This window comes from Hyla sarda, chromosome 8, assembly GCF_029499605.1.
Source record: "Hyla sarda isolate aHylSar1 chromosome 8, aHylSar1.hap1, whole genome shotgun sequence".
NCBI lineage: Eukaryota > Metazoa > Chordata > Amphibia > Anura > Hylidae > Hyla > Hyla sarda.
In genome coordinates, this window is record NC_079196.1 from 149,173,517 (window position 1) to 149,196,424 (window position 22,908).

General features: G+C 43.6%; 1 protein-coding gene across 1 annotated transcript in view; it reads right to left on the bottom strand.

Annotated features, from left to right (window-relative positions):
* Positions 1 to 476: 476 nt before the first annotated feature.
* PDAP1 (PDGFA associated protein 1) overlaps positions 477 to 22,908 on the bottom strand; it is a 48,190-nt gene continuing 25,758 nt past the window's right edge. The window contains exons 5-6 of the mRNA XM_056534635.1: positions 9,721 to 9,872; positions 477 to 796 (exon numbers count right to left, since the gene is read on the bottom strand). Coding sequence (XP_056390610.1) covers positions 738 to 796; positions 9,721 to 9,872 — 211 coding nt within the window. The 3' untranslated portion in view covers positions 477 to 737. The remainder of the gene's footprint in view (positions 797 to 9,720; positions 9,873 to 22,908) is intronic.

The following is a 22,908-nucleotide window of genomic DNA, read 5'->3' on the forward strand; positions in this document are numbered from 1 at the left end:
ACAGGGCATCACCGCAATCGGTGATGTCCTGTATTAGCGTGGGTCCCGGCCGTTGATGGCCGTAGGGACCGCCGCGATAGGTGTGTATTCGCCCTATAAGATGCACCAACATCTCCCCCCCCCAGTTTTGGGGAAGAAAAAGTGCGTCTTATACGGCGAAAAATACGGTAAACTGAATAAAAAAAGGTGGGCCAGTGTCTGTTTTGTGCTCCGCTTTTTTCTCCTCATTTTACTGAATTTCAGACACAAATGGAGGGCTGGAGGGGCAAGGTCTCTTGAGGAAAAGGACAATCTTTTCAAGTTTTGCTTTTCAATGAATAGAAACATTTATCTTTAAACTAGTAAGAAATTGGTATGAGAAGTATATCAATCAGTTACAACATTTGAACATTTTGAACAATTCCTTTAAGAGCTCAAAACATTTGTACACATGAATCAGCAGTTTTATGTATGGAAAGGAAAAACAAAAAAACGAATTTTAGTTTGAATTCCAAACTTTATTCCCCTCTTCAGGACCCCAAGATCCACAAACACTCAGCATTAAATAAATATGTGCTCAGTGCATGTCCAGTCTTTCTTTGCAGTATCCTCAGCATGTAAACGCTGTCACGACTTGATCAGGGATAGCATATTGTGGACACACAAGGGACCAGAGTATTTCCTAGACAAGTAGTCTACAGACCATATAGCTGCACTGGCCCTAGGATCCTCTGAATGTGGTCGCTGAGCGGTAGCAGTTATTTGTTAAGAGACATTGATTGCATTCCTTTCGTTGCTGCTCCCGTCCCATCTTTTACTGTAAAATAAAATACATAATGTGAAGAAAAGAAAAACAAAAAAAAATATGTATTACAATCCTAAAAATCAGTACTACCATTAGACATTGCCATATTTGCCAAATACCTGTACTGCAACGGACAACCAGCATCCATCTCTGAATTGTGATCATGATAGAAATAATGCAAATGTCCTCAGCATCAGTATGAGAAGAAATGGTAGCAGGTAGAGATGAGCAAACTTACAGTCAATTCGATTCGTCACGAACTTCTCGGCTCGGCAGTTGCTGACTTATCCTGCATAAATTAGTTCAGCTTTCAGGTGCTCCGGTGGGCTGGAAAAGGTGGATACAGTCCTAGGAGACTCTTTCTTAGGAATGTATCCACCTTTTCCAGCCCACCGGAGCACCGGAAAGCTGAACTAAATTTATGCAGGAAAAGTCAGCAACTGCTGAGCTGAGAAGTTTGTGACGAATCGAATTTACTGTAAGTTCGCTCATCTCTAGTAGCTGGTGAACAGTAGAAGCAGATAGCATGTACAGATGGTGATATTCTATTGCTATGTATTCAAACTAAACATCTTTACTAGAGATGAGCGAACTTACAGGAAATTTGATTAGTTACGAACTTCTCGGCTCGGCAGTTGATGACTTATCCTGCATAATTTAGTTCAGCTTTCCGGTGGGCTGGAAAAGGTGGATCCAGTCCTAGGAAAGAGTCTCCTAGGACTGTATCCACCTTTTCCAGCCCACCGGAAAGCTGAACTAATTCATGCAGGATAAGTCATCAACTGCCGAGCCGAGAAGTTCGTTACGAATCAAATTTTCGGTAACTTCGCTCATCTCTTATCTTTACCATCACATTCTACCGTCTGTCTGTAACCGAGCACAACAAGCTTGCTGAAAGCTGATCCTTTTTCTATCATTTAATTCTATCATCACCCTAAATGTAATACTAGCACAGCCGCTACATTTACATCAGGAGGAAAAAAAACTTTAAATCCTCGAACAGCATTCCCCAGCACTGCGTGCAATGTGCCAACAGCTATCCTGCTAGCCTCTTGTGAAGTACAGAGCTGGGAGAGTACAGTGGTCCCTCAAGTTACAATATTAATTAGTTCCAGGACGACCATTGTATGTTGAGACCAGAACTCTATGGAAACCTGGTAATTGGTTCTAAAGGAACCAAAATGTCATCCAAAAATAGGAAAACATGAGAATTAAAGAAAAATAAGTAGATAACTAATATAGATAAAGCAAATCCTTACATATAAAAGTAAGAAAGATCTGCTGGGAGCTGTAATCACTGTCTATGTCAGTGTTTCTTAACTAGGGTACCTCCAGCTGTTGCAAAACCACAACTCCCAGCAAGCCCGGACAGCCAAAGGCTGTCCGGGCATGCTGGGAGTGGTAGTTTTGCAACAGCTGGAGGCACCCTGGTTGGGAAACACTGGTCTATGTAGAGGACAGGAGCTTCTTCAGGGTCCTGTACAGTACACACAATGTCCTAAAAAAGTAACATGGAGCGGCCCTCACCTGGTGTCCAAAGGAGCAGGTAACCCTGGCACAGGTAAAGTGTACAGAACATGTAGTACCTCCCTGTACTGTAGGGGGCGCTACCAGACATCAGTCAGTGCATGCACTTCAGTAATACAGGGGTATTACCAGTAAAATGCCCATTCTGATTGGTCAGTTCTTCCGGCCATTGACACTTTTCACAGATCTGGACTGTCCGTAGCATTGTATGTTGAGTCTGGTTTCAAGTTACAATGGTCCAGAAAAGACCATTGTATGTTGAAACTATTGTATGTTGAGACCATTGTAAGTTGAGGGATCACTGTACTTAGGAGAACATTCTGCAGACAAACAACCCTTTGGCTAGGTTCACACTACGAAATTTCTGAGCGTAATTCAGCTTAGAAATGACACTCAAATTCTGATGGAGCAGAATCCTATTGCTGTCAATGGGATTTCACTACACAGTGCACACTGCGGAATTTCCGCCACTAAAAGAATGCTCTCAGTAATCTTTTCAGCAGAATCCGCCTGGAATACATTACCATCTATAGAACGGCAATGTACGCCCAGTCAGTTGAGGTGTATACTAGGTATCCTGAAAATACAAAGAAAAGATTGCAGCCTGCTGTGCATGCATTGGGAACATTACGGCTGCCATCACACAGAAGTTAAATATAAAGGACTAATACCTCTAAAGTGGTACTCCCGTGCAAAACTTTCTTTTTAAATCAACTGGTGCCAGAACGTTAAACAGATTTGTAAATTACTTCTATTAAAAAATTTTAATCCTTCCAGTACTTTTTAGGGGGTATCTACTACAAAGGAAATGTATCTTTTTAGATTTCTCTGATGTCATGACCACAGTGCTGACCTCTGCTGTCCATTTTAGGAACTGTCCAGAGCAGCATATGTTTGCTATGGGGATTTTCTCCTACTCTGGACAGTTCCTGAAATGGAGAGCAGAGGTCAGCAGAGAGCACTGTGGTCATGACATCAGAGGAAATGCATTTCTTTTTTGGTTTTCTCTTTAGTATACAGCCCCTAAAAAGTACAGGAAGGATTAAGATTTTTTTAATAAGAGTAATTTACAAATCTGTTTAACTTTTTGGCACCAGTTGATTTAAAAAAAAAAATATAACAAAAAAAATAATTAAAAAAAAAAAGGTTTTCCACAGGAGTACCCCTTTAACTCTTGGATCCACTGCAATTTTTGAGCCAAACAAAAAACAAACAAACAAACCCACTACTGTATAACACTAGCTTCGCTGTTTATAAAAATCTATCCTGGTTATGTGATGGACACAGGTTTGTTATGGATTACACTCAGCTTTGCCTCCTTACAAGCCCAGCACCTTTAACCCCTTGGGGACGGAGACCATTTTGACCATAAGGACGAGAACATTTTTTGCAAATCTGACCTCTATCACTTTATGCATCAATAACTCTGGGATGCTTTTACTTATGAATTTTATTCTGAGAATGTTTTTTCATGACATTCTACTTTATAAATTTGTATCGATACTTGCATCATTTCTTTGTAAAAAAAATAAAAAAATGTCATGAAAATTTTGAACATTAAGCATTTTTCTTACTTTGAAGCTCTCTGCTTGTAAGGAAAATAGACATCCCAAATAAATTATATATTGAGTCACATATACAAGATGTCTACTTTATGTTTAATTAATAAAGTTGACATGTTTTTACTTTTTTTAAGACATCGGAGGGCTTCAAAGTTTAGCAGCAATTTTCCAGTTTTTCATGAAAATTAAAAAATATCTGAATTTTTCAGGGACCAGTTCAGATTTGAAGTGAATTTGAGGGTCTTTATGTTAGAAATACCCCATAATGAAAAAAGCACCCCTCAAAGTATTCAAATGACATTCAGAAAGTTTGTTAACCCTTTAGGTGTTTCAAAGGAATTCAAGCTTATACCACACCACGTGTCTGAAAGGATGTACTATATCAGCAATCCCCGGAGAGTCAAAGTGGGTTACAATAAAGGAACGGTATTTCTGGAAGAATATAAGTGCCTGAATTGCGATGGCGTTCGGCATTAATCCCCAGAAAAACTTTCAATTGTGATATCAGCATAGGGATATCCGGTGTCTATGAATCCAACCACTCAGCCAAAAGGCATCTAAGTGCCACCAAAAGTACCACATGGACAAAGCTGGAAACTGTCTCTCCCCCCCCCCCCCCTCCCTCCCCTTTCAGAGGGAGCAGGTGATGAAACAGAAGGGACAGGGGTGTAAATTTGTCAGTGGGCAATCGCACTTGGGGCAACTAGTTATCCTATCTGGGAAGGTAGGTGAGGGGAGGATAGTGGTGTGTACGTCAGCATCACCCAGGTAGTGAATACCTTGTCAGGGTTTATTTTAAGAAAACTAGCCCGAAAGGCTAGGTAAAGCGATGAAATCTAAGATCCCTGCGGTTCCTGCCCAATGACATTAACTAAGGAAGGAGATGTAGCTTCGTGTGTGAGGTCCCAAAGTCTAGAGGAGCAGAAAGCATGTACCTGATTTGCTTGGAGAATGTGTTACTGGGGAAGATCAAAAGGTGTCAATGATAGCTCTTGGTGCTAGCCACCTACAAGTGTCTATATTCATAAGTGCCTCCACTGTGGACATGCCCCTAGCTTCCCAGAGGTGCACCCAGGGGGAGGAGCACCCCTGAGGGAATTCTGGGTGATCCCGAAGAGGCATGCGTTCTGAAAGAAAGAAGGGAAGGCCAAAAGCCTTCCGTACCTCCTTCCAAGATATTATCATATCCTTAAGTAAAACCGACCCCTTCACGTCAGGCAGCAACATAGCAAAGGACGTGTGTAGCAGTGCTGGAAGAGACCATGGCGCAGCCAGTGCCCCTTCAATTCGTATATTAGAAAAATAGTTGGAACCATGGATACAGTCTATCACGTGGCGAAATAAACAAAAATCTCTATATTTTACACTAACATGTTATTGTAGACCCATTTTTTTTTTCCATTTTTGTAAGGGGTAAAATGAGAAAAAGCCATCCAAAATTTGTAACCCAATTACTCTCGAGTGAAGAAATACCTCATATGTGCATTTGAAGAGCTCTGTGAGCACACTACAAGTCTCAGAAGGGAAGGAGCGACAATGGGCTTTTGAGGAGCGAATTTAGCTGAAATGTTTTTTTTGGGGGGGCATGTCTCATTTAGGAATCCTCAATGCTGCCAGAACAGCAACCCCCCCCCCCCACACACATGGCACACTATTTGGGAAACTACACCTCTCAAGGAACATAAAAAGGGGTAAAGTGAGCCTTAATACCCTACAGGTGATTGACGAACGTTCATTAAATTTGGACGAGAAAATTAAAATTTTTATTTTTTTCACTAAAATGTTACCCCAAATTTTTCATTTTCACAAGGTGTATTAGGAGAAATGTCCAAAGGCACGACATTGGGCTTTTCAAAAGCAAATTTTGCTGAAATGGTTTTTGGGGGGTATGTCACATTTAGGAAGCCCCCATGGTGCCAGAACAAAAAAAACAAAAAAACACATGGCATACTATTTGGGAAACGACCCCCCCCCCCCCCCCCAAGGAACGTAACAAGGGGTACAGTGAGACTTAACACCCCACAGGTGATTGGCGAGTTGTTGTTAAAGTTGGAGGGGAAAATAGATATTTTTCACAAAAATGCTTGTGTTACCCCAAATTTTTTTATTTTCACAAGGGGTAATGGGAGAAAAAGCCTCCAAAATTTGTAACCCCATCAAAATAAATACCCCATATGTGGATGTAAAGTGTTCTGCATGCAAACTACAATGCTCAGAAGAGAAGGAGCGCCATTGGGCTTTTTGAGAAAAAAATTTGGTTGGAGTAGAAGTCGGGGGCCTTGTGCATTTACAAAGTGCCCCATGGTGCCAGAACAGTGGACCCCCCCCCCCACATGTGACGCCATTTTGGAAACTACACCCCTCACAGAACTTAAGGGTTGCAGTGAGAATTTACACCCCACTGGCGTTTGACAGATCTTTGGAACAGTGGGCTGTGCAAATGAAAAATTAAATTTTTCATTCTTACGGACGACTGTTCATAGAAATCTGTCAGACACATGGGGGTGTAAATGCTCACTCCACCCCTTATTACATTACGTGAGGGGTGTAGTTTCCGAAATGGGGGTCACATGTTGGGGGGGGGGGGGGGTTCACTGTTCTGGCAGCAATGGGGGCTTTGTAAACGCACATGGCCTTCAATTCCAGCCAAATTTTCGCTCTCTCAAAAAAAAAATGTAAATAATTTTTTTTGCTCCTTCTCTCCTGAGCATTGTTGTTCGCCCATAGAGCACTTTACATCCACATGAGGTGTTTGCATACACAGAAGAAATGGGGTTACAAATTTGGGGGGGGGATTTCTCTCCTATAACCCCTAGCGAAAATGAAAAATTTGGAGTAGCACCATCATTTCAGTGAAAAAAAACAACTCATTTTTGTGTCCGACTTTAATGACAACTTGTCAATCACCTGTGGGGTGTAAATGCTCACTGCTCCCCTTATTACGTTCCTTGAGGGGTGTAGTTTTTTTTGTTTGCTTTTTTACATTTATGTCAGAATCGCTGTAACTATCAGCCACCCCTGTGCAAAGCACAAATTTAGGCCTCAAAATGTACACAGTGCGCTCTCACTCCTAAGCCCTGTTGCGCGCCCGCAGAGCACTTTACGTCCACATATGCAGCATTTCCGTACTCCGCAGAAATTGTGTTACAAATTTTGGGGGTCTTTTTCCTCTTGTGAGAATGAAAAGTATGGGGCACCACCAGCATGTTAGCGTAAAAAAATATATTAAATACACTAACATGCTGGTGTAGACCCCAACTTCTCCTTAGGGTAAAAGGAGAAAAAGGCCCCCAAAATTTGTAACCATTTCTCCAGAGTACAGAAATACTTCATATGTGGCCCTAAGCGCAAATCTCCAGCTGTTGCAAAACTACAACTCCCACCATGCAATGACCATGCATGCTGGAAGTTGTAGTTTTGCAACAGCTGAAGGCACACGGGTTGGGAAACACTAAGTAAGGTAACAGACCATAACTCCGTGTTTTCCTACTGGTGTACCTCAATCTGTTGCAAAACCAACTCCCAGCATGCACTTACAGCCAAAGGGCATGTTAGGAGTTGTAGTTCTGCAAAAGTTGGAGGGGCACAGTTTGGAGATCACTGTATAGCGGTCTCCAAACTGTGGCCCTCCAGATGCTGCAAAACTGGGAGTTTTAGTTCGACAATATTTGAAGGAACAGATGTTGCAGAACTGCAACTCCCAGCATGCCTGGACTGTCTGGGCACGCAGAGTTGTAGTTTTGCAACACTACACAGTGTTCTCCAAACAGTGCCCATCCAGATGTTGCAAAACTACAACTCCCAGCATGCACAGACAGCGTTTGGCTGTCTGGGCATGCTGGGAGTTGTAGTTTTGCAACTTCTAGAAGGCCACAGTGAAGAGCACTTACCAGCAATCTTCACTGCAGCCTCCTCCTCCGCAGTCTCCACTCCGCCGCCGCCCGCTACACCCGGTAAGGCCAGACAGCGCCCCCACTCGCCCCATTTGTGTCCCCCCCCCCCCCACTCTGTCCCAGACTTCCATGGGTGGGCAGAGTGGGGGAAATTTACTTTAACCCCCCCCGCCTTCAACTGCCATTGGTTGGTCAGTCCTGACCGACCAATAGCAGGGGATAGGAGGAGGTGGCAGCCCTGCCACCTCACTTCTATTCCTCTGGGTGTTAGGGGTAGTCTAGGACAGCCCGATCATGCTTATTTTCCGGGCGATCGGGTCACCAGAGACCCGATCAGCCTGGAAAACAGCGATTCGCTGGTCAGAACCCCCCAGGTCTCAGGACCACCCCCCCCCCCCCCCCAGGCGTTGGCATGGGATGCCCGCTGATAGATATCAGCAGTCATAACGTTCCAATCGTCGCTCTGTGAGCGGCGGTGATCGGAAATACGGAGGGCATACAGGTACGCCCTCTGTCCTTAAGTACGGGGATGCGAGGGTATACCTGTACACCCTCCATCCCCAACAGGTTAAGCACATCCCATGAACAGGACAGTTTTTATTCCTAGGGAGTACATGAAGGTTACCACTGAATGACAGCAGATAGCAATTTGAAAAACTATGGGCCTGTTCACACTGCTGAATCTCTGATTCTGTCTGGAGTGGGTGCCATCAAAGTCATCGGCAGCAGGACTGCACAGACGTGCACCGTCTCCATAGACTGCAATGCAGTCCAGCGGAATATCACCAAAAGAATGAACATGTGTATTATTCTGGTGGATGTCCATTCTGCTGGCAGAATTTCAAAGAGTTCAAAGAGCAGCAGAAACCCATTGAAACAAAACAGATCATAAGGAATGGATACTGAATGCACACTGGGGAAAGTAAGACTTTAATACAAGAATCCTAGCTTAAGAGGGTCAACAGCCTCCAAATACTGGTATATTGGCACTAATGTCACATGACTGCTACAACCAGGAGAGCCAGCACTGCTGCCACGGTCTCCAGTTAGTACACAATGCAGTGGTAAGTGAACATGTTTCTCTTCAGGGTCCCCAGCAGTCTGCAAAGTAGATAACTTAAGGGGGTTCTCCAGAATTGGAAAAACATAGCTCCTTTCTTCCCCACAAAAAAATAAATAAAACGGTGTGGTATTACATCTCGGCTACATTTACTTACACAAAACAGAGTAAGCTATGATTTTCTAATCCTGGATAACACCTTTAGGCCTTGGATGATTAAGTTGAATCTTAAGTTGCATTCACACTACGAGATTTCCCCAGGCGAAGACTCTGTGGCCAGCAGAACAAGCGGGTGGTAGTTATCTTTGAGTCCACCATCTCCATAGATGAGGCATTTCTGAGCGGATTTCACTGAAAGAATAAAGATTCATTCTTTCGGCAGTGTGTGAGATCAGGAATATTTACAGCAGAACGTCCGTCACGGACATTTCGGAGTGTAAATTATGCAGTAAAATCCCATTAGAATCATATGGGGGGCTGCTGTACCAGATTTTCTGCTGCAAAATATTGCTACTTTTACGTGGACAGACTGCTGCCCAATACAAGTGCGATGTAGTAGATTAGTGCTTGATAAAAAAAAAAAAGCCTTTACACGGCTCAAATCATTGTCTGTGCAGGACTGCACGAACGACTGATGGTTCATTGTTTGCTACACATCCCTGTGGATCATACATCCTGTTTCCAGGGAGAAATGCAGATTACACTGTTTCAGGCTGCATGATCCCAGTGATCAGCCGAGGAATAAGAATATGCTCACTGGTCTGCTGATCACTGGGACTTTTTAATGGTGCAATAATAAGCCCTTTTGGCTGATAATTGCAGCGTGTAAAATGCCCTTTAATCTTTACCATTATAAGCCGACTGTGGAAGTAGGGGGTAACATTTTGGACACACCTTTTTTTTCTTCCTCCTTTTTCTTTGCTGCCTCTTCCCTCTGTTTTCGAATGATTGCTAGACGGGCCAAGTCAGCCTTTGCTTGATCTGTTTTTCCTGCTAAATGCATTTTCATGTAGCGTTCTTTTGCCTTTTGCTTTTCTATTTCCTCCCTGTTAAAAAAACAAACAAAAAAAACATTTTTTTTAAGTGCAACACTAGATAACTCTCAGACAAGAATAGTGCAAAGCATGTTTACCTCTGTTCGGTAGGCTTTGGTTTACATGAATAACCACTTTCTTAGGGTCTGCACACATTACATATGGGAAAGGCAGGTGCAACAAGCTAGAACCATTGCATCTAACACCCCATCTCAAGCCTCACTTCGGACTCCTCTCAAACAGCCTGAGAGAGTGATTGTAAAGAACCCTTTTCTCAGTGCCTTTGAGCCCATACCCACAAAGATATTTTTTAGTCTTACTCCCCCCCCCCTTTCTTTCCCCCAATGTCACCAAGATTTATAATAAAAAGTGAGAAAAAGTTAAGCATAATTTAATTCCAGCTTAGAAGGCAACATATCGGCAAGCCATCTGTCACAACCACTGCACATTAAACAGACAATTGGTCGAGATTCAAATTTAATAAACATTTTGCACCATTTTCACACATTAGTTGCATGTACAGAATCCATAAACAGGCTTTATCTGTTAAAAGAACAGAAGAATAGAGATGAGCGAACTTACAGTAAATTCGATTCGTCACGAACTTCTCGGCTTGGCAGTTGATGACTTTTCCTGCGTAAATTAGTTCAGCCTTCAGGTGCTCCGGTGGGCTGGAAAAGGTGGATACATTCCTAGGAAAGAGTCTCCTAGGACTGTATCCACCTTTTCCAGCCCACCGGAGCACCGGAAAGCTGAACTAATTTATGCAGGAAAAGTCATCAACTGCCGAGCCGAGAAGTTTGTGACAAATCGAATTTACTGTAAATTCGCTCATCTCTACAGAAGAACACACATAGCAGATAAGTTCCCCCTCAATTCTGCTCATGCCACCATTTTCTCCTCTCCTACCCACTAAATACCTGTCAGCAGGTGACTCCGTGGTTAGCACTGATGCATGAGAGGTAGCAGACATCTGCACATAATCTGTACCCTCTCCCTGGGTTTGCTTTGTTTCTTTAAATACCTGGGTGTCTGCTCACAATGAAAAAAATAAAAGTCTGCAACTAAAGTCAACATTTAAGTGACGGCTGGTACATGGCATTCTTGTTGGGCCGGTGTCCATTCACTACATGTGACTTCCAAAAGGTCTCCAAAAATAGACGCAATATTGGACTGACTTAGGCAAGTATGAGCATGCCTACTAAACCAGATTAACTCTTCACAGCTGGCGCCAGAACCACATGTACATATTAGACCAAAAGCAGCAGTCCTACTTTCTAAGCAAGTGTTTCCCAACCAGGGTGCCTCCAGCTGTTGCAAAACAACAACTCCCAGCATGCCCTTCGGCATGCAGGGAGTTGTAGTTTTGCAACAGCTGGAGGCACCCTGGTTGGGAAATAATGTTCTAAGCTAACAAATCAATAGGAAACCTGCTTCTTCCTCTGAAGAACCAGTAGGCTGTGTTCACACTGAGTTGTTGTTGAATGTAAAACATGCAGTTTCTGTTTTGATTGGTGAACAAGACATAAGAGTTCACCAATCAAAGCATTCATGTAAAAAAAAAAAAAAGTGTGAACACAGCCATAAGGTCTTATATCACTAACTAGAATATGAACTTGCATTAGAAGACAATAGCCCAAATTTACGCATTCAAGTAAAAACCGACCGCTCCTTGTGTTTTAGCATTTCATGCATGTTCACTGACAGATTAATCGCAACACTGTTTTTTGCACCTAACTAAACATTTCTGCTCCGAAACCTAAAAGGGGCACAGCTTTAATATACTCTGCATTCCTGATACATTCATTACAGGTTTTTCTTCAGATCTTGATGCATTTTCGCCATTATGACAAACAGTAGAGTTTAACGCAAAACAACTAAAATTGGTGCTAGTAGGCACACAAAGTCACATAAGAAATAACTAAATAGACTAGAGGAGTACTCCGCTATTTTACTTCTTATGCCCTATACACAAGAGAAGGGATAAATGTATGACTGGTGGCGGCCCCTCGAAGGCTGTACTTGTGTATCTCTGGCTATCCCATAGAGATGCTCCGTGCACACGGAGAGTCTGGACGCCATTCAGGAGATTGCAGGGGGTCCCAACATTCAGATCCCCTATGATCAGACACTTATGTCTAATCCTGTGGACAGGGGATAAAAAGTAAAAGTAGCAGACTACCCCTTTAGTGTCAAACAGATAAGAAATGTAGCAGGATGAGAAACTAAAACCCTATTGTGACCCTGGTGTTATTTTGAAAACGATCGAAGTAAATATTTGGGCCAATGATTATTTGCCTTAACCCCTTAAGGACTCAGGGTTTTCCCATTTTTGCACTTTCGTTTTTTCCTCCTTCACTTTTAAAAATCATAACCCTTTCAATTTTCCACCTAAAAATCCATATTATGGCTTATTTTTTGCGTTGCCAATTCTACTTTGCAGTAACAGTCATTTTACCCAAAAATGCACGGCGAAACGGAAAAAAAAAATCATTGTGCGACAAAATCGAAAAAAAACATTTTGTAACTTTTGGGGGCTTCCGTTTCTACGCAGTGCATATTTCGGTAAAAATGACACCTTATTATTCTGTAGGTCCATACGGTTAAAATGATCCCCTACTTATATAGGTTTGATTTTGTCGCACTTCTGGAAAAAATCATAACTACATGCAGGAAAATTTATACGTTTAAAAATATCATCTTCTGACCCCTATAACTTTTTTATTTTTCCACTTACAGGGCTGAATGAGGACGCATTTTTTGCGCCGTGATCTGAAGTTTTTATCGGTATGATTTTTGTTTTGATCGGACTTTTTGATCACTTTTTATTCATTTTTTTAATGGTATAAAAAAAAAAGTGACCAAAATACGCTTTTTTGGACGTTGGAATTTTTTTGCGCGTACGCCATTGACCGTGCGGTTTAATTAATGATATATTTTTATAGTTCGGACATTTACGCACGCGGCGATACCACATTTTTTTTTTTTTTTTACACTTATTTTATGGGAAAAGGGGGGTGATTCAAACTTTTATTAGGGAAGGGGTTAAATGACCTTTATTAACACTTTTTTTTTACATTTTTTTTTTTTTTGCAGTGTTATAGGTCCCATAGGGACCTATAACACTGCACACACTGATCTCCTATGCTGATCACTGGCGTGTATTAACATGCCTGTGATCAGCATTATCGGCGCTTGACTGCTCCTGCCTGGATCTCAGGCACGGAGCAGTCATTCGTCGATCGGACACCGAGGAGGCAGGTAAGGGCCCTCCCGGTGTCCGGTCAGCTGTTCGCCGCGGCGGTCCCGAACAGCTGGACTGAGCAGCCGGGGCACTTTCAGTTTCACTTTAGAAGCGGCGGTCAGCTTTGACCGCCGCTTCTAAAGGGTTAATACCGAACATCGCCGCGATCGGCGATGTGTGGTAGTAGCCGCGGTTCACGGCCGTTGATGAGCTCCGGGACCGACGCGATATGATGCAGGATCGCGGCGCGATCCCGCTTCATATCGCGGGAGCCGGCGCAGGACGTAAATATACGTCCTGCGTCGTTAAGGGGTTAATTAAGCAATAATAAAAAGCTGAGAAAGGGAATACATGGATGGATATATACACTGCTCAAAAAAAATTAAAGGGAACACTAAATAAAACATCCTAGATCAGAATAAATGAACAAAGGGTATGAAATACTTTCGTCTTTATATAGTTCAATGTGGTGACAACAAAATCACACAAAAATTATCAATGGAAAATAAATGTATCAATCCATGGAGGTCTGGATATGGAGTCACACTCAAAATCAAAGTGGAAAGCCACACTACAGGCTGATCCAACTTTGATGTAACGTCCTTAAAACAAGTCAAAATGAGGCTCAGTAGTGTGTGTGCCTCCACGTGCCCGTATGACCTCCCTTCAATACCTGGGCATGCTCCTGATGAGGTGGCGGATGGTCTCCTGAGGGATGTTCTCCCAGACCTGGACTAAAGCATCCGCCAACTTCTGGACAGGCCCCCAAAAAATGCCACCCCACACCATTACTGACCCACTGCCAAACCGGTCATGCCGTAGGATGTTGCAGGCAGCAGAACGTTCTCCACGGCGTCTCCAGACTGTCATGTCTGCCACATGTGCTCAGTGTGAACCTGCTTTCATCTGTGAAGAGCACAGGGTGCCAGTGGCAAATTTGCCAATCTCGGTGTTCTCTGGCAAATGCCAAACGTCCTGAACGGTGTTGGGCTGTAAGCACAACCCCCACCTGTGGATGTCCGGCCCTTATACCACCCTCATGGAGTCTGTTTCTAACCGTTTGCGTGGACACATGCACATTTGTGGCCTGCTGGAGGTCATTTTGCAGGGCTCTGGCAGTGCTCCTCCTTGCACAAAAGACAGAGGTAGCGGTGCTGCTGCTGGATTGTTGCCCTCCTACAGCCTCCTCCATGTCTCCTGATGTACTGGCCTGTCTCCTGGTAGCGCCTCCATGCTCTGGACACTACGCTGACAGACACAGAAAACCTTCTTGCCACAGCTCGCATTGATGTGCCATCCTGGATGAGAAGCTCTACCTGAGCCACTTGTGTGGGTTGTAGACTTTATCTCATGCTACCACTAGAGTGAAAGCACTGCCAGCATTCAAAAGTGACCATAACATCAGCAAGGAAGCATAGGAACAGAGCAGTGGTCTGTCGTCACCACCTGCAGAACCACTCCTTTATTGGGGGTGTCTTGCTAATTGCCTATAATTTCCACCTGTTGTCTGTTCCATTTGCACAACAGCATGTGAAATTGATTGTCAATCAGTGTTGGTTCCTGAGTGGACAGTGTGATTGACTTGAAGTTACATTGTGTTGTTTAAGTGTTCCCTTTATTTTTTTTGAGCAGTTTATACACACACACACACACACACACACACACACACACACACACACACTATGTGAGGAATCATTTCTGGGAATACTGGATTCTCTGCATTAAGGAGACTACAATGAAAATTATGTATAAAACAAAGTAGCCATTTAAAATTGGCAAATCCCCTCTATGATGACCCAGGTAACTTTAGGATCTGTGTGGGTCTGACCTCCATGATCACTTGAACAAAAGTTAAGCTGCAATTCCCTGTAAGAATGGGTAACCGGGAACACCACTGGAGAGAAAAACCTTGACCTACACCTGAGCTGTATCTCCTCCATTCTCACAATTATGAAGTTGGACCCACAGGACTATAAAATGACAACAAATTCCAGAAATCTGCATCTGAAGAAAGAAAAATGCAAAATGAGAATTTTTTAGCTCTGTTTTGGTTCTGTGAGACCAGAAGAGTAGGAGCATTAAACTGCTGCGCAGAAGAGATTACTAAAGGAATAATAATTTCCTACTAATACCAACAACACAATGAAGAGAAATCATCCAAATAGCAATGTAGCTCCTGTAGCCATAGTGCAAGGATATAACTGCACTTTTTATAAAAAATTACATATAGGCTTTTCAGCCTAGAATAGTAAAAGTCTGTGGCAGACATGTGCTGTGTTGCAAAGACACATGTATCAGGGTCCGCAAATAGAAAGCGGCATAGAAAGGAGACCTTCCACCACCATCCTGCTGTGATGAATATTCAGCGTCATCACCAATGTCACCATTATCCATGAGGTCCCAGCCGCTGATACCAATACCATGTCAGGAGATGCACTGATCATGGAACCCTGTACATGTCACCGTGCTAAGTACAGCTTACAGTGACACATGTACATTCCCCTGTCCTCTAATGCTTAATACTTTCTTAACTTAATCTTTTGTAAACATGATTTGCTACTCCGTTTTACTCCTTGCGGTGGGCTTCATTCATTAGATCAGTTATAGGGTACTGGGACTTAAAAAAGGGGATTTTCCAAGTCAGTGGGGTACCTACAACTGCAGAGGCAGCAGAGTCCCATTGATATCAATGGAATTCTACTGCACTGTGCGCACAGCGGAATTTCCGGAGCAGAAGTTTCTGCCTCGGAAATCCCAATTCTGGCGTCCACAGAAAAAATAGTCCTGTCTATTCTTTCTACGGATTTCACTCGGAAATGCATTTCCGTCTATGAGATGGCGCATTTCAGAGTGGTCTTAGTGCCTGTTGGATCATTCAAATGTGCAGAATGTCTGTCCGTGATTTCAAGGCAGATATTCCGCACATTTTACTCTGTCTGAACATAGCAATGCAGATGACTCCATTCACCGTGCAGTGACATTGTGCAGTAGAACCTTGCGCAGGACTAGTTTTTCAATCCCGCTCCCAATGACTTTTTTGACCAATCCCGGCCGCTCCCAATGACTTTTTTGACCAATCCCGCCCGCTCCCGTTAACATAGGAATGTACAAACACTAGGGTGCGATATTCTGCACATACCCTCCCATTTGTATAGCAGTCTTTGTGTAAATTCATATACAGGTGGGGTATGTGCAGAATGCAGAGCATTGCACCCTAAGGTCTGTAGAAGACAATGCAATGCTCTGTCTGAGGTCTACTTTGCACCCCCCATGCGTATAGCAGTGCAGAGCAGACACAGACGGAGGCCCTGGAAAGATTGCCGACTGCTGGGCCACAGCACAGCTCACAGTGAGTGTGTGCTGTAGAAGATGGACATTTTTACCTACCGAAAGAGGCCCGGGCGGTGGTGGCGGCTGAAGATGGGGGTCACTACACTGACTGATCCTCCTCCAGAGTCCAGGGCAGGATGAGCGGGGGGGTTTTGGGTGGTGGAATGGCGGCACTAAGGCAGCGGTGGGGGAGGAGACCGTTAGGAGGAGCAGCAGCCCCACGCTGGTGAGTGAGTGGTGACTGTATTTGGAGGGTGGGGCTGAGTCACTGAGGCTGCTGCGGGATTTTGCAGGACCCGCAGGCCTGACCGCCCGACAGCAGCAGCCTCCTTGGGTCCCGCGGGTTCCCAATGCAGGGCTCTAGTGTGCAGCTGAAGTTCTGCTGAAGTAAATAGGAGCTGACTACAGTAGTGCTAACACATAGTGAACAAAGCCAACTACTATAGGCCCAGTTCCCAGTGTGGATCCAGCCGTGGCAGCCCTGCAGAACAGCTAATCGGTGGGCTGGACATAGGCAAACAATTTTGCCCAGAAAACCCCTTTTAGCACTGATGTGTCTCTTGGTGAAATAAGACGATTCAAATGTGAAGTAAACTTTTCTATTGGGCCAGAATTATAGATTAAAGGTTATGGAAACCTTTGCCATAGTAAAAAGTTATTTCATATATAGCAGTGGTAACCTTAAGTAAAAAGTGTTACACTAAGTGTAAATCTTATGTCTGTATTCATCTTTAGGCCCCCGACACTGAAAGTCTGCATAGATTCCGTAGTGTCATGTCATCCAGTATGCATTAGTCTAGAGCAGTGGTCTTCAACCTGCGGACCTCCAGATGTTGCAAAGCTACAACTCCCAGCATGCCCGGACAGCCGTTGGCTGTCCGGGCATGCTAGGAATTGTAGTTTTGCAACATCTGGAGGTCCGCAGGTTGGAGACATTGGTCTAGAGTTTGCGGTGGGTGCTCTATTTTCTCCACAAAGCCTATGTGCATCATATGCCCTCCATGTATACCATCCACACTCCCTACAACCTCCTCCTCCTGACTGTTATCTCTGACACAGAAAAGGAAGGGGAAAGCAGAGAGCCCTCAGAAACAGAGCTTAGTTGGATTTCTGTCAGATTCAGCAATACCATCGGACACATGAAGTTCTTAGGTCATATTCCCACAATGGAATCCGCTTGAAAATGCATTGCAGTCTATGAAAGAAGCACATTTCCGAGCGGTCCTAACCTTGGCGTGTTCGTCTGGCAACTGGGGTTTGCAGAATGTCAGCCAGAAATTTTCCCGTCAGACATTTGACAAAAAATTCGCCATGTAAACACAATGGACATTGTAACAGCAAAATGCTAGGACATTTTCAATGTAAGAGACTACATACATATCAGTGCTAAAAGGGGTTTTCTGGGCAAATTTGTTTAGCCTTTCCCGTGCCTATTCGCTCTGTAAAACCGCATTTAGAATTAGCCTTGGAATTTTTCTTTTTTTTTTTTTAATTGAATGCACTCATGGTTAGCCATTGTGTAAAAATCATCACCATAAGTACAATTTTAACTTTGGCCACTAGATGTCAATACACATTCCCATAAGAGTAAGACCACAGAGTTAGGAGACTCAATACCATTTTTCACAGGCAATAGGAGTCTCAAATCTAAATTTTATTTTTTTTACTTTTTTCCAGACATTTCTTTGTGCTACAACAAATGTTAATAATCAATTTAAAAACCAGGCCTTCTTTTGTGTTATAAATTGACGTAAAGTTGAACCGAATTTGACCTTGCATAAAGTGAGTTTATAATAAACAACTTAACCATTAAAATCCTTAAGGATCCTTAAGGACTCGGGCCATTTGGATACATTTATTTTTTTCCTCCTCGCCTTCAAAAAATCATAACTATTTTAAATTTGCATCCACAGACTAGTATAACGGCTTGTTTTTTGTGCGACCAGTTGTTTTTTGTAATGACATCAGTCACTTTACCATAAAATGTACGGCGCAACCAAAAATATACTAATTGTGTGGTGAAATGAAAAAGAAAACCGCAATTTTGCTAATTTTCGAAGGTTTCGTTTTCAGGCCATAAAATTTACGGTAAAAATGACATGTGATCTTTATTCTTTGGGTCAATATGATTAAAATGATACCCATGATAATATACTTTTCTATTACTGTTGCGCTAAAAAAAAAAAAAAAAAAAAAAATAAAAAAAAAACTTTTAAACCAAATTGGTACGTTTAAAATCCCACTATTTTGAAGACCTATAACTTTTTAATTTTTCCGTATAAGCGGCAGTATGAGGGCTCATTTTTTGCGCAGTCATCTGTACTTTTTATTGATACCAGATTTGCTTATATAAAACCTTTAATATATTTATAAATTTTTTGGGGAATAAAATGTTATAAAAAAGCAGCAATTAACATATTTTACGCACACAGTGATGCCAAATAGGTTTATTAATTACCGTATATACTCGAGTATAAGCCGACCCGAGTATAAGCCGAGACCCCTAATTTCAACCCAAAATCCCAGGAAAAGTTATTGACTCGAGTATAAGCCTAGGGTGGGAAATACCTCATCCCCCCCCTGTCATCATCCAGACCCGTCATTAACATCCTCATCATCCCCTTGTCATCATCCCACACATCCCCTCTTCATCATCCCCTTGTCATCATCCCACACATCCCCTTATCATCCCACACATCCCCCCTTCATCATCCCCTTGTCATCATCCCACACATCCCCTTATCATCCCACACATCCCCCCTTCATCATCCCCTTGTCATCATCCCACACATCCCCTTATCCCACACATCCCCCCTTCATCATCCCCTTGTCATCATCCCACACATCCCCTTATCCCCCCTTCATCATCCCCTTGTCATCATCCCACACATCCCCCCTTCATCATCCCCTTGTCATCATCCCACACATCCCCTTATCATCCCACACATCCCCCCTTCATCATCCCCTTGTCATCATCCCACACATCCCCTTATCCCACACCCCCCCCCTTCATCATCCCCACCCCCCTTCATCATCCCCACACCCCCCCCCCCTTCATCATCCTCTTCTCATCATTCGCCCTCAGTGGTCTTCAACCTGCGGACCTCCAGAGGTTTCAAAACTACAACTCCCAGCAAGCCCGGGCAGCCATCGGCTGTCCGGGCTTGCTGGGAGTTGTAGTTTTGAAACCTCCGGAGGTCCGCAGGTTGAAGACCACTGCGGCCTTCAACATCATCCAGCCCCCTCTCACCCCCTTTAGTTCTGAGTACTCACCTCCGCTCGGCGCTGGTCCGGTCCTGCAGGGCTGTCCGGTAAGGAGGTGGTCCGGTGAGGAGGTGGTCCGGGCTGCTATCTTCACCGGGGGCGCCTCTTCTCCGCGCTTCCGGCCCGGAATAGAGCCGTTGCCTTGACAACGACGCATCTGCGTCGTTGTCAAGGCAACGTGACTATTCTGAGGCCGGGCCCGAAGCGCTTAGAAGAGGCCTCCCCGGTGAAGATAGCAGCCCGGACCACCTCCTCACCGGACCACCTCCTTACCGGACAGCCCTGCAGGACCGGACCAGCGCCGAGCGGAGGTGAGTACTCAGAACTAAAGGGGGTGAGAGGGGGCTGGATGATGTTGAAGGCCGCAGTGGTCTTCAACCTGCGGACCTCCGGAGGTTTCAAAACTACAACTCCCAGCAAGCCCGGACAGCCGATGGCTGCCCTGGCTTGCTGGGAGTTGTAGTTTTGAAACCTCTGGAAGTCCGCAGGTTGAAGACCACTGCGGGTGGGGGAGTTCACTCGAGTATAAGCCGAGGGGGGTGTTTTCAGCACGAAAAATCGTGCTGAAAAACTCGGCTTATACTCGAGTATATACGGTATTTTATTTTTTATTATTATTTATTTTGGGAGAGGGGTTTTAAAAAAAAAATGTTTACTTTTTTATTTTTTTAAACTTTAAATAGTCCCCATAGAGGACTATTTATAGCAATCATTCGATTGCTAAAACTGTTCAGTGCTATGCATAGGACATAGCACTGATCAATATTATCGGTCATCTTCTGCTCCAGTCTGCTCGATCTTAGACCTGAGCAGAAGACCTGTGGAAGGGAGCGGAGGCAGGTGAGGGGACTTCTGTCTGCCGTTCTGGATGATCGGATCGCCGCGGCAGGGCTGTGGCCGATCCGGTCATCCATTTTAGTGCCAACGATGCAGCAGATGCCGTGATCTGTATTTATCACGGCATCTGAGGGGTTAATGGCGGACATCCGCGCGATCGCGGATGTCAGCCATTACTGGAAGGTCGCTGGCTGCTATCAGCAGCCGGGACCTGCCGTGCATGACCCGAGCATCGCTTCGATGCTCACGGTTATGTATAGGACGAAAATGTACGTCCTGGTGCTTTAAGTACCCCCTCACCAGGACATACTTTTACGTCCTGCGTCGTTAAGGGGTTAACGACCAAGTAGAGGCCACTCTGGCTAATAGATTATTGAAACCGCACGGCGAATGGTAAAAAAAACTCCAAAGGAAAGAATTGTGGGTTTTCTTTGGTCACAACACAAATAAATAAAAAGCTGATCTATGTCAAAATGGTACAGATAAAAATAAAAAAAAGATTAGGACGCAAAAAAATTTAACCCTCACACAGCTCCGTAGACTGAAAGTTTAAACTTTATATGGGTCAGAAAAATTGTAAATTTAACTCCTAGGATGCCACAGGGCATACATTTACGACCTGGTCACGGTCCAGGTATATGAAGCACACTCACAGCAGAGAGCGCTCCCCATACCTGCTATCAGCACTCCGGACATACCGATAATGCTTGACAATAGACTATTTTTTTACTGTCAGGCATTGGCAAAATCAGCCTGCCGTTCCTTTGGGGGCGGGGTTGCAGCAATCATTAAGGGTCCAAATCAGCCTGCATGATGGCCAGATGGCCCCTACCTGCCTCTGTGCTGTCCGGATGGTATTCTGCTTTGGCAGACTAGAGAAGCAGAATGCAGATAACAGCGATCAATGCTATGCTTTGGCATGCAGGGGGAGAAGTGTTGATAAATGTGAATAAGCCCCTCCCCTAGTAAACTTTTACATCACTCCCCTTTTCACATTTTTCAAATAAAATAATGTGATAATGGTGTGACTGTTGGTTACTTCATATACCAGAAAAAAGATCAAAGAGTCCCATCAAAGCCCTGTATACATGAGTTATAGGAGGCAATAGAGAACAATTTTAGAGATACTCTTATTCTAACAAAAAGTGAAATATTTTAGTTTTTTTTTTTTTTACATTAGTGAAAAAATCAAACCTATATAAACGGGGTATTGTTGTTATCGTATTGAATTACAGCATAAACATAACTGTAAAGCGCACGGTGTAGAAACAAAACCCCACAAAAGTTGTAAAACTAATGTTTTTTTTCAATTTTGCCCCACACTTTTTTTTTTGGGCTAAGTGAGAGATGTCATTACAAGGTACAATTGCTCACACATAAAACAAGGCTTCATATGACCCTGTGAATTCAGTTATGTTCACATGGCAGAATTTCCGTGCGGAATTCCGCATTGGAATTCTGCAAAGAGATTCCGCAGTAGCAAGTCCCATTGAATTCAATAGGATTCTGCTGCACTGTTCACATAGAATTTCTGTGCCGAAAACATCTTTCTAGCACATTCCCGAGCAGTCCTAGCGCTGTCACATGATTCAGTGACAATGTCCGCATGGAGACTTTTGATGCTTGTGTCTTTACAGTGGAAGAGGTTCTAATTCAGATGTGTAAAGTTTAGACAAAAGTCACAGGGATACACCAAAAGATATTAAAAGAGCTCAGAGGTGTACTGACAAAACAGTTAACAGATTTATTTAACCAATCACTAGTATCAGAAGTTGTCCCAGAAGATTGTAAATAAGCAAATGTTGTGCCCATTCAAAAGAAAGGTAGTAAGGAGGAATCAAGCAATTATAGGCCAGTAAGTCTGACATCAATAGAGGGGAAATTAATGGAAACCCTACTGAAGGATAGGATTGTGGAACCTCTAAAATCCCATGGATTGCAAGATGAAAAAACAACATGGGTTTACTTCAGGGAGATCATGTCAAACAAAGCTTATTGATTTTTTGACTGGGTGACTAAAATAATAGATGGCGGAGGGGCAGTAAACATCGCATATCTAGATTTTAGTAAGGCTTTTGACACATAGAAGACTTATCACTAAACTGCAGTCTATGAGTTTGGACTCCCATATTGTTGAGTGGATTAGACAGTGGCTTAGGGACAGACAACAGAGGGTTGTAGTCAGTGGAGAATATTCAGAGCAAGGTCTTGTTACCAGTGGGGTACCTCAGGGATCTGTACTGGGACCAATTTTGTTTAATATCTTTATCAGTGTTATTGCAGAAGGTCTTGATGGTAAGGTATATCTTTTTGAGCAGCAGCAGCCGGACAGTCACGGCTCCCTGCACACGGCAGGTTCTGCTCAGCAGCCAG